Source organism: Squalius cephalus, assembly GCF_949319135.1.
Source record: "Squalius cephalus genome assembly, chromosome: 22".
Lineage (NCBI taxonomy): Eukaryota > Metazoa > Chordata > Actinopteri > Cypriniformes > Leuciscidae > Squalius > Squalius cephalus.
The window spans coordinates 15,682,538-15,697,697 of NC_137143.1; the positions used below are offsets into that span (position 1 = coordinate 15,682,538).

Here is a 15,160-nt window from a genome sequence, read left to right on the forward strand (position 1 = left end):
GCAGTGTTTCGCTTCACGCTTCTAGCTGACGTACGACATGCCTGGAGGATAAAAACATTGCCAGTTGCTCACAGGTAGGAAGCGGAATTCATAATACTTTACTTCAGAAAGAGCAGAAACTAAAAGCGCGTCCTAATATGTATAAGGTCACATAGTTGGTTATCAACAAAGAAACTTCAATGCACTGCCCGTTGCTGAAACATATTTTTCTCCTGATGTGTCTGACAGAGTAATTATAAAATTATTTAGACGACATTGGCTGTGATTTAAAAGCTAGGGAGCTGCTACATGGGCACAGTGGGCGTGAGCACCTATGTTGCCCAAAAGTGCTGTCTAGGTAGGCTGCTCACTATGTACATTATCTACTATACACGATGTACACTATGTATTTGCATTGTATGTTTGATTAGGTGAAGTACTGTGAATGCACATTGCCTGTCCTTCACATCCAAACCCTTTTTCGCCCTAGGTCCGGAACTTATTTCAGCCCTCAGGGGTCCTCAGAGGCCATGGGGGGGAATACAGGTGTGTTTGGAGCAGCTGAGTTCATATCAGAGCTCTGTCACACTAATGTAGACAGACCATTTCCTGTGTGGCAGAATGGCACCATCAGTCCCTGTGTTAACCAGCTTATTTTGGGATCACTGACACATGCTATTATTGCCATCATCAGTGCCTGTTACATTAGTGTGCCCAGGTGAGTTAAAGCTATTATATAAGGCTTATGCTGAAATACATTACCATTCAAAACGTTTCAACATTAATAATATTATGAATTGTTTCATGAGCATCAAATCAGCATATTAGAATGATTTCTGAAAGATCATGTGACACTGAAGACTGGTGTAATGATGCTGAAAATTCAGTGTTGCCATCACAGGAATGAATTACAAAAAACAGTTATTTTTAATTGTAATAACTTTACTATATTACTATTTTACTGTATTTTTGATCAAATAAATTGTCAGCCTAAGTGACTTATTTTACTTCAAAACATAAAAAAAAAAACTTACAAACCCCAAACCTTTGAATGGAAGTGTATATGTGAAAATCTCAAAGTGAAAGTCAACATGTCATGAAATCAAAATGGACCGTTTATTTGCATAAAACGCAATCTTATTCTAAAGGGTCAACAGGTTTCGCTTCAGGTTCAAGATGCTCATGCAGAATCGCTGTGCTGACCAACAGAAAAATTATTGTTTTGAAAGTGAGCTGCCTATTTGCAATAGACAATAGGCCTTTTTAGCCAAAAAATGTTGGCAACATTTCGTAAATGTGACCGCAACTTTAGTCATGATCCAATCAATTCTGGTTGTTAAAATCAAGTCCCGACCAAATTTTGTTTAATAACCCTCTCAGAAATACATCAGATTATGGATTTAAAGTGGGTTGCATTTGATATTGACTTTCATTATGTTAATTATGTTGATGTCAAAATACTTTTTATACATACTGTTTATAATTATTGTTTTATTACCTACAGACTTACCCATATTGCATCCTCCCTTCCCATTGGCTGGGGCTTCAGGACCACATCGACCGTGCTGTTGGCTCTCTTTTTTTTTGGAGACTTGGTCCTGGTTTTTGAGCTCCAGGCCCCAGACATTTATCTGGATGTCTTAGCCGATGGATGTGGCATACTGGCCTGGATGGTTCATTTTGGGGCCGTTTTGGCCTTACAAAGGACAATGTACAGAAGGACTCGAGGTCCTGCTGTGCTTCCTTTGCTGCTTATTCTCTCCATCCCTAATCTAGCTTTTATCCTCACTGCCTACATCCAAGAAATCATTCGCCATGGAGTCTCAGAGCCCCTGCTGGTTGTCCGTCTTGCTCTAACAGTAACCAGGGCTGCTCTGGTGTTGGTCTACCTCTTTGGTTATATATTTCCCTGTTACAGAACTCAAACAGACCTTCTGTCTTGTAATGCAGAAGATGATGTTCCATTGATCATCTCCTTTGAACCCAATCAAGGGGCGACTGTAGCCGAGGATGGCTGCAACTGGCTGTCCAGGCTGCTCTACCTGTGGCTGAACCCTTTGCTGAAGCAAGGTAAACGTGGAGAGCTGGAGAGGCCATGTGACGTCTTCCAGCTGCCACATCGCCTACGCACCAAAGCGGTCAATCTCCGGTTCTACCAGTGTTGGCAGAAATGTCTCCATCCAAGAGGTCAGGAAAAGCCTGTGAGACAGGATAGACTTTCAAGAGGAAACCTGCAGGACAACTCTTGGAGTGAGGCAGAGCCAGAGAGGATATGTGAAGGAACTCAACATGATGTCAAACTTCTGCAAGTGTTGCACAAGGCCTTTGGTCTACGCTACTACCTGCTGGGTGTGTTGAAGTTAGTAGCTAGTATGCTAGCTTTTGCAGGACCCCTGCTTCTCGGTCAATTAGTAGGTTTCATGGAGACAGAGGGGGCACCACTGAGCAAGGGTGTGTGGTGTACCGTGGGATTGTTTGCTAGTACCTTTCTTGCTGCCCTGCTGAGGAACGTCTTTGTTTATGAAGTATCAAAGGTTGCGTTAGAGGCTCGGGCTGCTGTGATTTCCACCATATACAGCAAAGCTCTAAAAGTCAGTGCGCCTGCTCTGGCTCGCTTCAACATGGGCGAGGTTGTCAACTTCATGAGCACAGACACAGACCGTGTGGTGAATTTCTTCAACAGCTTCCATGAAGTTTGGAGTCTTCCCTTCCAGTTTTTCCTTGCACTTTACCTGCTTTACCTACAGGTGGGCGTGTCCTTCTTGGGAGGAGTGGGCGTGGCCGTGCTGCTCGTGCCTTTGAATAAAGTCTTGGCTTCCCGAATTCTGGAAAACAATAAATGTATGCTGCTACACAAGGATGGGAGAGTGAAGGTGGGACTGTTTTGTATATGTAAATCTAATGATCTGGAATATTTTTTTATTTAATCCCCTGGTTTCACAAACCAGGCTTAAAGGGATAGTTCACCCAAAAATGAAAATTAGCCCATGATTTACTCACCCTGAAGCCATTCTAGGTATATATGACATTATTCTTTCAGACGAATACAACCAGAGTTATATTGAAAAAATGTCCTGGCTCTTCCAAGCTTTATAATGGCAGTGAATGGCTGTATGTCTTTGGAAGTCCATCAAAGCGCATCTATCCATCATAAAATTGCTCCATGCGTCTTCGGGGGTTAATAAAGGCCTTCTGAAGTGAAGCCATGCGTTCGTGTTAGAAAAATATCCATATTTAAAACTTTATCGAATAAAATAACTAGCTTCCGGTGGACGGCTGTATGCACCGATTTACGCCAAAAGAGTAACACTTGAACTTGACGCACAATGTAATGACGAACGCAGTTGCCCAGCCTTGTTTATTTGAAACCGCGAGAGGCATACATGAACGCGAGAGGCTTTACTTCAGAAGGCCTTTATTAACCCCGAAGACACGTGGAGCACTTTCATGATGGATAGATGCGCTTTGATGGACTTCCAAAGACATACAGCCATTCACTGCCATTATAAAGCTTGGAAGAGTCAGGACATTTTTTCAATATAACTCCGGTTGTATTCGTCTGAAAGAATAATGTCATATATACCTAGAATGGCTTCAGGGTGAGTAAATCATGGGCTAATTTTCATTTTTGGGTGAACTATCCCTTTAAGCCTAGTTTGAGCTGTTTTAGCTGAAAGCAACTTGCACCGACATATCTTAAAATATGCCTTTTACATTGTTTCGTCTCAAGATGCACACCGTAATGTTTTATATATGGCACGTTTATAAAAGCCACCTAAATGCCCTAATTGAACTAAGGCCTAATCCTGGCTTAATCTAAGCTCTGTCTGTGAAACCGGGCCAATATGTCTTTGAATTTGGCTTTAAGTAAATGCACTACCATTCAAAAGTTTGGGGTCAGTATTTAAGAGAGAGAGAGTGAGAGATATTAATACTTTTATTCAGCAAGGATGCATTAAATTAATCAAAAGTGACAGTAAAGACTTTTATAATGTTACAAACTATTTTTATTTCAAATAAATGCTGTTTTTTTTAACTTTCTATTCATCACAAAATCCTGAAAAAATGTATTAGGGTTTACACAATTAAGCAACATTGATGATGATGATAATAAGAAATGTTTTTCGAGCATCAAATCAGCATATTAGAATGAACTGAAGGATAATGTGACACTAAAGACTATTCAGCTTTGCCTTACAGTAGATTTAAAAATATATGAAAATAGAAATCAGTTATTTTAAATTGCATTTAAATTGTACTTTTAATTAAAAGCCTCGGCAGCCTTGGTGAGCATAAGGGATTTCTTTCAAAAACATTTAAAAAATCTTGCTAACCCCAAACTTTTAACAGTAGTGTAATACAGTGGTTCTCGACTAGGGGGCCTGTGCCCATTAGGGGCCCTCCGCAAATTAGCTAAAACGACTAAAAATCAGACCTTCTAGAGCTGTCTAGACCTGGTAAAATGTAAATGAATAAAATCTTAAAATTCCATTAGGCATTTTTATATAATAAAAAAGTAAAGCTTTAAATATTTTATTGGGTAGAAATTATTTTTAAAAAACATTGTCCTTAATCCTTATCCAGTAAATCGTCTGGAGAAGTCATGGGGACTTTTAAATATTGTTGTTGACGACAGGAGCCTTGAATTCAAAAAGGTTTTCTACCGCTGGTGTAGTAGCTTCCAGTGGATAATCAAATATCTGATATCTTTTGTCTAAAGCTAATGACAGAGATACTCTTTGGAATTCGGGTCCTGAAGTACTATAATTGGGAGGAGCACTTCACTCAAAAGATTGCGGAGGCCCGTAAAAAAGAGCTCCATCACCTGAAAGTTCTGAAGTACTTGGATGCTGTATGTGTGTACACCTGGGCTGCTCTGCCCGTGGTCATCTCTATCCTCACATTCATCACATACGTCCTGCTGGGAAACAATCTCACTGCTGCAAAGGTGTGTAGGTCACAACACAACAGCCGTCATATAGTCTTCATTTTTAAGTATTTTTAATACCACAGCTTGGAATGTTTCTTTAAAGGTGAACAGAGTCTGCTCTGCGTTTAAATATTTTTGAATGGCTGCATTTTATATTTTGCTTGGCAGGTGTTTAGTACTCTGGCTCTTGTGGGGATGCTCATTCTTCCTCTCAATGCCTTTCCCTGGGTGCTGAATGGAACCCTGGAAGCTAAAGTGTCATTAGACCGTATTCAGCGCTTCCTCACGCTACAGGATCAGGACCTCACCGTCTATTACACTCAAGGTACTTGACCTGTTTCTTAAAGGTTAATATAGTCCATAGCAGGTGTTATTTTATGTTTTTCTCATTGATTGTACTGTTATAACATGGCTCTCTGGAATACTTTATTCTGATGCAGGGTTTCTGTTGATAAAAAGCTGATAATTATTTGAAATAATTTATTAAAATAGAAAATAAATAATTGTAAAAATAAAAAACACATAAAAATAAAAATGTTTGTCTACTTGTCGTGTGAACATTATCTGATGTTGGAGAACCATAAACATGCAAATGTGTTTTTAAATGACTGAAATAAAGAAAATAACTGAAATTAAATACCTGAAATGAAATAACCTGAAATGTAAATACAGGTACAGGAGTTTGAATGGCAAAAACGTTTGGGAATCACTATTCTGATTCATCAGTGTGTTTGTTTTGTTTTCTTATTACTTGTCATTTAAACACGGTCACCTAAATTAAACTCTTTATGTAGGCAAATTCATATAATTAATAACAACATTGATGAATAGATTTAATCAGTGTATTTCATGTCTGTCATTTATTTTTTTGCAGTGTGTCCTGAGGACCCTCTGTCTTCTGTTCAGATGGACCAGGCGAGTTTCTCCTGGAAGCAGCCAGTGGATTCAGATCCTGTCAGCGTGCCCGATGACAAGACAGAGGATGGGTCACCACCACCACACAGCTTTTATCTGCATGCACTCAATCTCAGTGTTAAAAGGGTATGTGCAAAACATTTTTTGGTTGTTTCTTCAAATATTTTGTTGCAGGTTTGAATAATGCAAAAGTATGTTAGTTTGTAAATGTCTTTGCTTTCTGGCTCCAGGGCTCTCTGGTGGCTGTGGTGGGAAAAGTTGGTTGTGGGAAAAGTTCTTTGTTGGCTGCCATAACAGGAGAGCTTACCAGGTACTAATTCATAAAATCTCTACTGCCCTACAAAGGCAACAGGCAGTAACTTCATTTTTGGTCAAAAATGAGTTATTGATATTTTTGGGACATTCAAGTCCTCCTTTATATCTTGTGGATAAGTATCTTTTCCGTCAATTCCGTTGTATTTTGGAGAAAATAATGGGTTGTCTTAACAGTAACTTCCAAAAGCACTATAGAAACCAAGGCGGAGCACTGTAACACCAGTTAACTTTCTTTACCTTTGTTTTGGAACGCTCAAATTGAGTAATGGGGGTACCCTGCTATTGTTTAGCCATTGTTTAGAAGTTACTGTGCCGGCCTGGAGTTACGGTATTCTGCCTTTGTTTTACTGTCCATTAAAATTGGCTGCGTTTAAATTACGGTGCAGCCTGTGTCATACATCTGTCACTGAAGCACTTCTGACACACACAATACCTGGATAAAATCGTAGGTAAAGCAAATAGTTGAGTGGTTGTTTTGACTAATAGCATTTAAGGATGGCCCATTGCTCTCGAAAGAAAAACGATAGTTGAGATGGCTTTGGATGTAGAACTAGACGTAGAAACGTAGACATCAAGGTCAAGTAACACAAAAGATGCATTAGACAAACAAATTAGATAGATCGCAATCTACTTCATTTAGCTAGCTACTGCTAGTCAGCTATCCAATAAATATGCTACCAAACTGCTCCATATAACAAAGCAATTGTAAATCATAAAAAAAGCCATGATCACTAGATTTTATACAGGTGTTACTATAATGATTTTGTAAATGGTGATCAGCAACCAAATATTTATAATGTGGAAGTTACTGCCATTTGCCTTGGTGTGACTTCTCGCTTTTTGCAGACAATACAAAGGCAGAGTACAGTAACTTCAAAATAGTGGTCAAAAGTCAAGTTTGAGCTCAAGATTTTTTTCATTTCTTATTTTCATTACTAAAACATCTAATTGCCAGATTTCCAGTGTCATACCTATCATTAATTTGGCTGGACAACTAAAAATCTTTAAGGCATTTTTCTCAGTTCCACACTCTAGCAAGTTAAGGTTTTTTGCCTTTGTAGGGCAAGTCTAGCAATGTGCAAAATAAAATACCAGAACCATATATTTATGAAGTAACTCTTCAAGGCAATTTAAATGTAAAGTATATGCACTTCCGTTTACAAATTTAGAGTCTGTAATAAGTCTCTAATGCTCACCAATGCAGCATTTATTTGATCAAAATTACAGTAAAAACTGTAATATTGTGAAATATTTTTACAATTTAAAATAACTGTTTTATATTTGAATATATTTTAAAATGTTACTTATTCCTGTGATACAAAGCTGAATTTTCAGCATCATTACTCCAGTCTTCAGTGTCACATGATCCTTAAGAAATCATTCTAATATACCGATTTGTTGCTCAATAAACACTTCTTATTATTAACAATGTTGAAAACAGTTGTGCTGCTTAATATTTTTGTGGAAATCATGATACTTTTTTCAGGATTAGTTAATGGATAGGAAGTTCAAAAGAACATAATTTTTTTCAAATAGTAATCTTTTGTAACATAATGTCTTTACTGTCATTTTTATTACATCCTTGCATTTGTTTCCAATATTTAAATATTTATAAATATTGTTATTTAAAGCCCTCATTATTTTTGCATTTTCATTTGAGTGACATTTTAAGTGGTTCAGATATTACACACTTAACATTGTTCATTATTTTGTGGTTTTGTCTCCTGTAGGTGTGGAGGGGAATTATCTGTTCAGAGAAGAGAACAGGGATTTGGATTGGCCGCTCAGGAGTCATGGATCCAGCATGCAACAGTGAAGGACAACATTCTTTTCGGCAGGGAATTTGACAGCATGTTCTACCAAGCTGTGATTGAGGCCTGTGCCCTTGCTGATGACCTAAATGTGGGTGTAAATCTAGCTATCTTTATTTTGCACGCGGTTTTTCTTATGAATTGCTTGTTTTGAAATCTATGGAAAGTTCTAACTGACACTGAGCTGTGCTATTTTGTTCAGATCTTGCCCGGTGGTGATCAGACAGAAGTGGGAGAGAATGGTGTGACTCTGAGCGGAGGACAGAAAAGCCGCCTCGCTTTGGCCAGGGCTGTTTATATGGTGCATGTTTATTTTTTTAAATTTGAAATTTGAAATTTTTTTGGGCTCTAAAAGGCCCAAACAGAAAGTTCTAACATATTTTGGCAGAAATATGATGTGTGTATTTATTGTGCATTCCATATTTCAGGATAAAGAAATCTATTTGCTGGATGATCCTTTAGCAGCTGTGGATGCTGATGTTGCCCACCATCTCATGGAGAAATGCATCTTGGGAATTCTCAAAAACAAGACCAGAATTCTTTGTACACATCGGATAGAGTTTGTGGATAAGGCAGACGTGGTGGTGCTGATGGACAATGGGATGATTGTAAAAACAGGTACCAATCGTCACAGGCATGCCCTCTTTGCTATTTACTGTCAAAAAACAGGAACTTTGTGAGTTTATTAATCAATGAATTGACTTGAATTTACTAATAAAACTCTCTGCTTTGTCTGTTTTTGTGGTTAAGGGACACCAAATGAAGTCCTTTCTTTGGTAAAACCCCCTAAAGACAGCAAGAATAACAGCAATGCTAAGGAGAAAGGTACTGATGCTTTTCAAATGAGTTTCTTGGTGCACTTCAACTGTGATTATGCAAATAAATCTTCTTTCTCAGATGCTATAGTCAGAGAGGAAGTGGATGCCAATGAGCCGGAGCTAGAATCAGAGCTAAAGATGTTTGGCGAGGAGCAGAAGCAAATGGGAAAGCTGTCCTGGGCAGTGTACTGCTCCTTTTGGAGAGCAGTGGGTGGATGCTTGGCTGTTGCTGTTCTGCTCTCCCTTTTCCTAATGCAAGGTACTAACAACTATCAATCTGAGGTGTATGTATTATAAAAGCTTCACTGTAAGATAGTCACTGCACTACTGTACAGTCAATGCTTTGATTTGCTTTATACAGCCACCAAAAATGTGTCCGACTGGTGGCTCTCTCACTGGATTTCAAATATGAAGGACAATACGACTGAGCTGGTGTCACTGTCAGCTGATCCACTCTTGACTCTGACTTTCCTGTCTCCTGAGAGACTTATGTGAGTTACACGTTTCGTTAAATATTTTTCTCTATTGTTTACACAACCATTCAAAAGTTTGGTGTCAGTACATTTTTTTTATGTTTTTGAAAGCTGCTGCTCACCAAGGCTGCATTTATTTAATCAAAAATACAGTAAAACGGTAATATTGTGAAGTATTATTGATGCAGGCAGACGAGCAATGATTATGTCAGAGATCAAATTTTGAATAAGGAATAACACATTTTATTAAATATAAAGGCAACAAATGAATGGAGTAAATATTAAATTTGTAATAGGATATAAGTTTCAAGATAAGATAGAAAAATAAATCTATTTTAGTCAATAGATTATAATAAAATCCAAAGTAGTGGATCTAATAGATGAATTTTGTGAAGATCAGAGAGTATAGAGAAAGAAAGGCCCAAAAGAAGTGAGATATTTGCAGAATGTAAGGAGAGGAAAAAGAGAAGAGGGTAACACTTTATTTTAAGGTGACTTAGTTACACGTTACTTCACTACTTACTATAGTAATAACAGTTAATTGCATAATTTAAAGTAACTAATCCTAAACCAAACCCAAACCGTAACTCTATAATACGTACATGTAGTTAATTAATATTACGCAGTACTTATTTGAGTAATTAAAATGTAACTACATCACCTTAAAATAAGTTGTCACCGAGAAGAAGCTCAGAGTCTTCTGAGACTAAACATTTTATATGCTGTGCTTTTGTAACAGAAAGAGACTAGGGAAAGTACTTTTTAACCCTTTAAACCTGAAGTGTATTAATAACCATGTGAATTGAACCATTTTGATAAACTCTTAACGAGTGCTGAGTCGTCCCTCTAAACCGTAGTGTATCGCCGGCGGAAATAAACAATCTATAACTAGCTACGAAATAAATTGATCAACACAAATAGGTATTTGAAAGCTTAGAGTCTGATTAACTCCTAAGTAGTGCTGAGTTATTTGCTGATAAATAAATAAAATATCTTCATAATTTCTGAAATATTTTTTTGTACTATGTACTGTAAAATGTCAAAAACATCATACAGCTCAGATAGTCATGTGTCATATGTCATTTGAAAGGTCTCACGAAGGAGAATACAACAAGCATAATTGTTTTGGCCTTTACCTAAACTTGAGCAAGTTTTTGTAGGTGAAGGCTCCCCCCCCTATATCCATATGTAAATAATTTACAGATGTTGCATTTATGTCACGTTTTTGCTTGTAACTACATAAAATATGCTCAGATCGTGGCAAAGCATTATTTACAGCAGATTCTCCTGATTAAAAAAGAGCCCAAACTAGTTTTTTTGTTGTGTTATTGCATGTCAAATAAGAAAGATATGTAAAATTTCCCTTGAGCACACTTTTTTTGTCTTCTGTCAGCAGTTTCTCAGCATGAGAATGTCCAATGTAATTTTTTTTTCTCTCTAAAAATGTTAAACATTTTCTATCGAACGATACCTGCCTTTGTACTCTCCTTGTTATAGTTTTGGAATTCTGAGTCTTTACTTTTGTGTGTCACTCAGAAAAAATAACTCAAAACATGCCTTTAAAGCTTAAATGGTTAAAATTCCTTGTTCTTCTCTTGCTACCATTTAAGGCCACAAAATGTATCCTATCAGGTCTTATTAGGTCACCATGTTCTTGTACGCAATTGTGGTTTTAACTCCTTTAAGTGAATATAGCAGATCTTGCATTATCTCATGTTTGCAGAAATGAAAACAGACGCACATCATGCAGTCAAGTCAACATGTACAGGAAAAAATCATGTAACATAAGGCATAAAAAGGATCTAGAATTCATAAAGAAACGATTAATAAGATTCATAACAAAACATAGAAGAAATGAATATAAGACATCAATAAAAAATAATAAAATTGAAAAAATGAAAATGTGAAAGATTTCACATACATTAATATTATACAACTTTCAGCATTATTAATCATTCTAATATGCTGAATTGGTGCTCAAAAAACATTTCTTACAATTATCAATATTGAAAACAGACGTGCTGCTTAATATTTTTGTGGAAACTGTGATATATTCTTTGATGAATACAAAGTTCAGAAGAACAACATTTATTTAAAATGGAAATAAAGTAAAATAATGACTTCACCTTCATAAAGGCAGAACATTCTATAATTACATATTTTCCAATGCAATAAAACTTGCATTCTAATACTAAAATGTCATGTTTTTTGCATCTGAAATGAAAATAACATGTAAAACATTGGAATGTTTACTTGGAGTCTGGATATCTCATTTAAACGAATGTCAAAATCTTATTTTATGTCTTATAATGTTCTGGTTTAGGTAGATAATTTACAGAAGTTTTGTTTCTGTCTTGTGCCACAGATGGAACTCATTTAACTTGACTTGATTGGTTTATCTCTCTCTACTCCATAACTTATCAGATTTCATGCACCTGACAGAGGTTCAGAGACTTCAGGAAGTATGAGCTCTGAGCTGAAGTTTTACATGACTGTGTATGGATCTCTGGCGGCAGCCAACACTGTATTTACAGCTGCCCGTGCGTTTCTCTTCGCGTATGGAGCAATCCGTGCTGCTACTGTCATCCATAAGAGACTTCTGTCTAGTGTGCTGAAGGTAATGATCGTTGTCTCTGCATCTCTGATCGGGAGCTATTACTAAGCCCAGTTGAATAAAAGCAAATTGCTAAAAAATCTCATTTGTTTGCAGGTGTCACTACTTGGTTTAATATTTTGTATCTAAATACAATTTTAATAAATAATCTAAATGTAATATTATTATATCCAAGTCATTGCAATTATTATAATATATTATAACGTATAATGTTTTTTTAAATGTGTGTATTTACATTATTTATATGCTTCTTCCATTCTAGGCCACTATGACGTTTTTTGACACTACACCCTTGGGCCGTATCCTGAATCGATTTTCCTCAGATATTTACTGTGTGGATGACTCTCTCCCCTTTGTCTTAAACATCCTCTTGGCCAATGTGTTTGGGCTGCTTGGGATGCTTGTCGTCATGACCTACGGGCTGCCCTGGGTGCTACTTCCTTTGGTTCCTCTGGGGGTTCTTTACTATCAAACTCAATGTTTTTATCGTCACTCGTCCCGTGAGCTGAAACGCCTGTGTAGCCTCACTCTCTCTCCAGTTTATTCACACTTCTCTGAAACCCTCAGCGGCCTGTCCACAGTGCGGGCCAGTGGACACACTGCCAGGTATGAAAGCTAGCTTTACTTTTTCCTTAAATCATTTAAATTACCTTGAATCAGGGTTTGGTTTCAAAGAAATGTCTGGGTAACTTAATATAAAATGTAATATATATATATATATATATATATATATATATAAGTTTATAACATTTTATATTAAGTTACCCAGACATTTCTTGGGACCATTAATTATTATTTTTTATTTATTTTTTGCATTGTGACATTATTAATTGATGCAAGAAATCTCCTTCTCACAATACAATAATGAAATCATTTATTTTTTCACCAGCATAAATTAAAATCAGTACAGCAAATGCTACCATTTTACATTTAAATAATGTGTAATTTTGTTAATATCTTATGTTGCATAATTCATGCTGATTTTAATTTTAAAAAGTGATTTTCACTCGTGAATTACAGTCATTTCTTCTGTAATCTGTAATTTTTCTCATTTGGCTTTGAGGTGAAATATGACCTGGGGTCTCATTTATAAAACTGTGCGTAGGAACCTTACTAAAAGTGTACGTGCGCCCGAAAGCCAAAAATGGCGTACGCAAAAAAATATTCAGATTTATAAAACCGTTCGTACGCCAGAACCTGCGCAGAATTCACTTTATAAATGCCAGTCAGCGGAAGATTGTGCGCACATGTGTCTCCTCCCCGAAATAACCATATATGGAGCTTACAACGCCTAGTTTTACTATGCAGATCCTCATCTACATATCATTTGCATATGATTATTCATCCACGTGATAACGTTTAACGGTACAAGACACATTACATTAATAAAAATCAAGTAGTTGCCTATCCTTGCCTTGTTTTTGAATACATAAATCAAATAGTGTAAAATACAGTTCAGAGAAAGTTTTTCTCAATCTTTTCCACTGGCCGAATAGTATTTTTAATTGATTTATATTTTTAATGGAAACAGATAGGCCTTGGGCATTATTTGCACGAAACTATTTTCTCAGACAATCTGGTATTATCATGATAAGCAATTATCTCTGTGGTTAAAACTTTAAAACAGCACGCCACAGGAAAAGTGTTCAAAAACATCGCATCCACAACAAATATTTCTATTGACTGAATTTGAATATAAAAATGTTGTAACTTCTCAGTAATGATTTCATGTTTAAGTGCTTAACTCCATTAATTTGAATGGCATATTTAATCTAAATGTTTATATCAGAAGTAAAACATAGTTTAAATCATTATTTTATTTATTTAAACTGTTATTTGCGTCAGTTTCACTAAACGGCCCAACGCGCTCGCTGGCGCGGACATTTAAGAAGGGATGGATATTTGCTTCAAGCGACAGGCTTGGTGAGTGAAATTATATTTGTATTATCTTTCTGTATATGTTTAATTTCTTTAGATTTTCTGTCTAAAAGTGACCAAAAATACACTTAACTCCAGCTCACCATCGGTGTCGCCAATTCCCTTTGTCTCCAGAATGTGCGTACGCACGGCTCAAAGTTTGCTTAAAGGTGCGCACATTCTCCCGTCAAGTTTGTTTTTTATAGATCACAACCTTTGCGTGGGAACTGGCGTACGTACGTTTCCAGACCCGTTTTGTGCGTACGCACGCTTTATAAATGAGACCCCTGGACATTTTATTGACGGAAAGATTCACCCCTTACAATGAATACAAATATTTTTCAGTTATTGTTTTTTACTAATAATGAAATAAACAAACATGGTTCTGTGTTATGTGTTCTCTCAATACTAATTACCAACTAATTAAATTATCTACTTGATAATATTACATTGAGATGAACGTTGAATACAATTGACTAATAGTGATTGTAATCCTGAATAAAACTTTATTTTGATGTGTTTGAGAGCAGATTTGAGGAGGAGAATGAGAGGCGTGTAGAACAGAATCAGCGATGTCTCTTCAACAGTAATGCTGCCATGCAGTGGCTGGACATTCGGCTGCAGATGATTGGTGTTACCGTAGTAACCGGCATCAGCGTGATCGCTGTGATCCAGCATCAGCTCAAATCCATCGATCCAGGTTAACCTCTTTATGAGATAAGAGTATAAATTGACATTTTTGGCATTTAAGAGATGCTCTTTACCAGAGTGAATTAAAATGGCTTTAGCTTCATGTCAACAGAGCATTCTCTACTGGGAAACAAGAGCTACCTTTACAAACAAATAAAAAAGATTTTTATTTCTGTATTTTAATAATTTTTCAAAACATCTTGTGCAGACACAGATTCACATGTACTTCATTGGTCTCTTATGGGACATTTAGGAAACTTCACTCAACTGCACTATTATCCAATTTTATAAGATCATTGTCCAGTTCAACCATAACGCATTTAAAATGGTTTTAAGATATTGAAATTTGAAGTACTTCATTCTTCTCTTCTCTTCTCTTCTGCTGTACTCTGTTCTGTCAGGTCTGGTAGGTCTGTCTCTGTCCTATGCACTATCCATCACCAACCTGCTGTCAGGGCTGATTTTCAGCTTTGCGCAAACAGAGATGCAGTTGGTGAGCATTGAGCGTACCGAGGAGTATTCCACTAACATTCCGCAGGAGCCTCAACAAGCCAGCATTGAGGTAAGAGGAGTGATCGTTAGCCTAAAAGCTGAATCAGGACCAGCTGTGAATATTTTTTCAATTTTATTTTTTAAACAGTTTCAAAACTTTTGGTGAGATTATTAGTAATAGTCTAACCTTTCAATAAATATATTTA

At 36.7% G+C, this 15,160-nt stretch overlaps 1 protein-coding gene across 2 annotated transcripts in view; it reads left to right on the plus strand.

The window, feature by feature from the left end:
* The window catches only part of abcc10 (ATP-binding cassette, sub-family C (CFTR/MRP), member 10), a 21,418-nt gene continuing 6,258 nt past the window's right edge, over nucleotides 1-15,160 (plus strand). The window contains exons 1-18 of one of the 2 annotated variants that reach the window (XM_079856529.1): nucleotides 2-74; nucleotides 229-337; nucleotides 470-697; nucleotides 1,484-2,852; nucleotides 4,700-4,927; nucleotides 5,078-5,234; nucleotides 5,784-5,950; nucleotides 6,055-6,134; nucleotides 7,870-8,041; nucleotides 8,153-8,251; nucleotides 8,379-8,568; nucleotides 8,701-8,775; nucleotides 8,848-9,027; nucleotides 9,130-9,259; nucleotides 11,666-11,858; nucleotides 12,118-12,461; nucleotides 14,303-14,472; nucleotides 14,864-15,024. In XM_079856529.1, coding sequence (XP_079712655.1) covers nucleotides 510-697; nucleotides 1,484-2,852; nucleotides 4,700-4,927; nucleotides 5,078-5,234; nucleotides 5,784-5,950; nucleotides 6,055-6,134; nucleotides 7,870-8,041; nucleotides 8,153-8,251; nucleotides 8,379-8,568; nucleotides 8,701-8,775; nucleotides 8,848-9,027; nucleotides 9,130-9,259; nucleotides 11,666-11,858; nucleotides 12,118-12,461; nucleotides 14,303-14,472; nucleotides 14,864-15,024 — 3,903 coding nt within the window. In that variant the 5' untranslated portion in view covers nucleotides 2-74; nucleotides 229-337; nucleotides 470-509. Of the gene's footprint in view, nucleotides 75-228; nucleotides 338-469; nucleotides 698-1,483; nucleotides 2,853-4,699; nucleotides 4,928-5,077; nucleotides 5,235-5,783; nucleotides 5,951-6,054; nucleotides 6,135-7,869; nucleotides 8,042-8,152; nucleotides 8,252-8,378; nucleotides 8,569-8,700; nucleotides 8,776-8,847; nucleotides 9,028-9,129; nucleotides 9,260-11,665; nucleotides 11,859-12,117; nucleotides 12,462-14,302; nucleotides 14,473-14,863; nucleotides 15,025-15,160 lie in introns of both variants that reach the window. The other variant, XM_079856530.1, reaches the window with a different exon arrangement.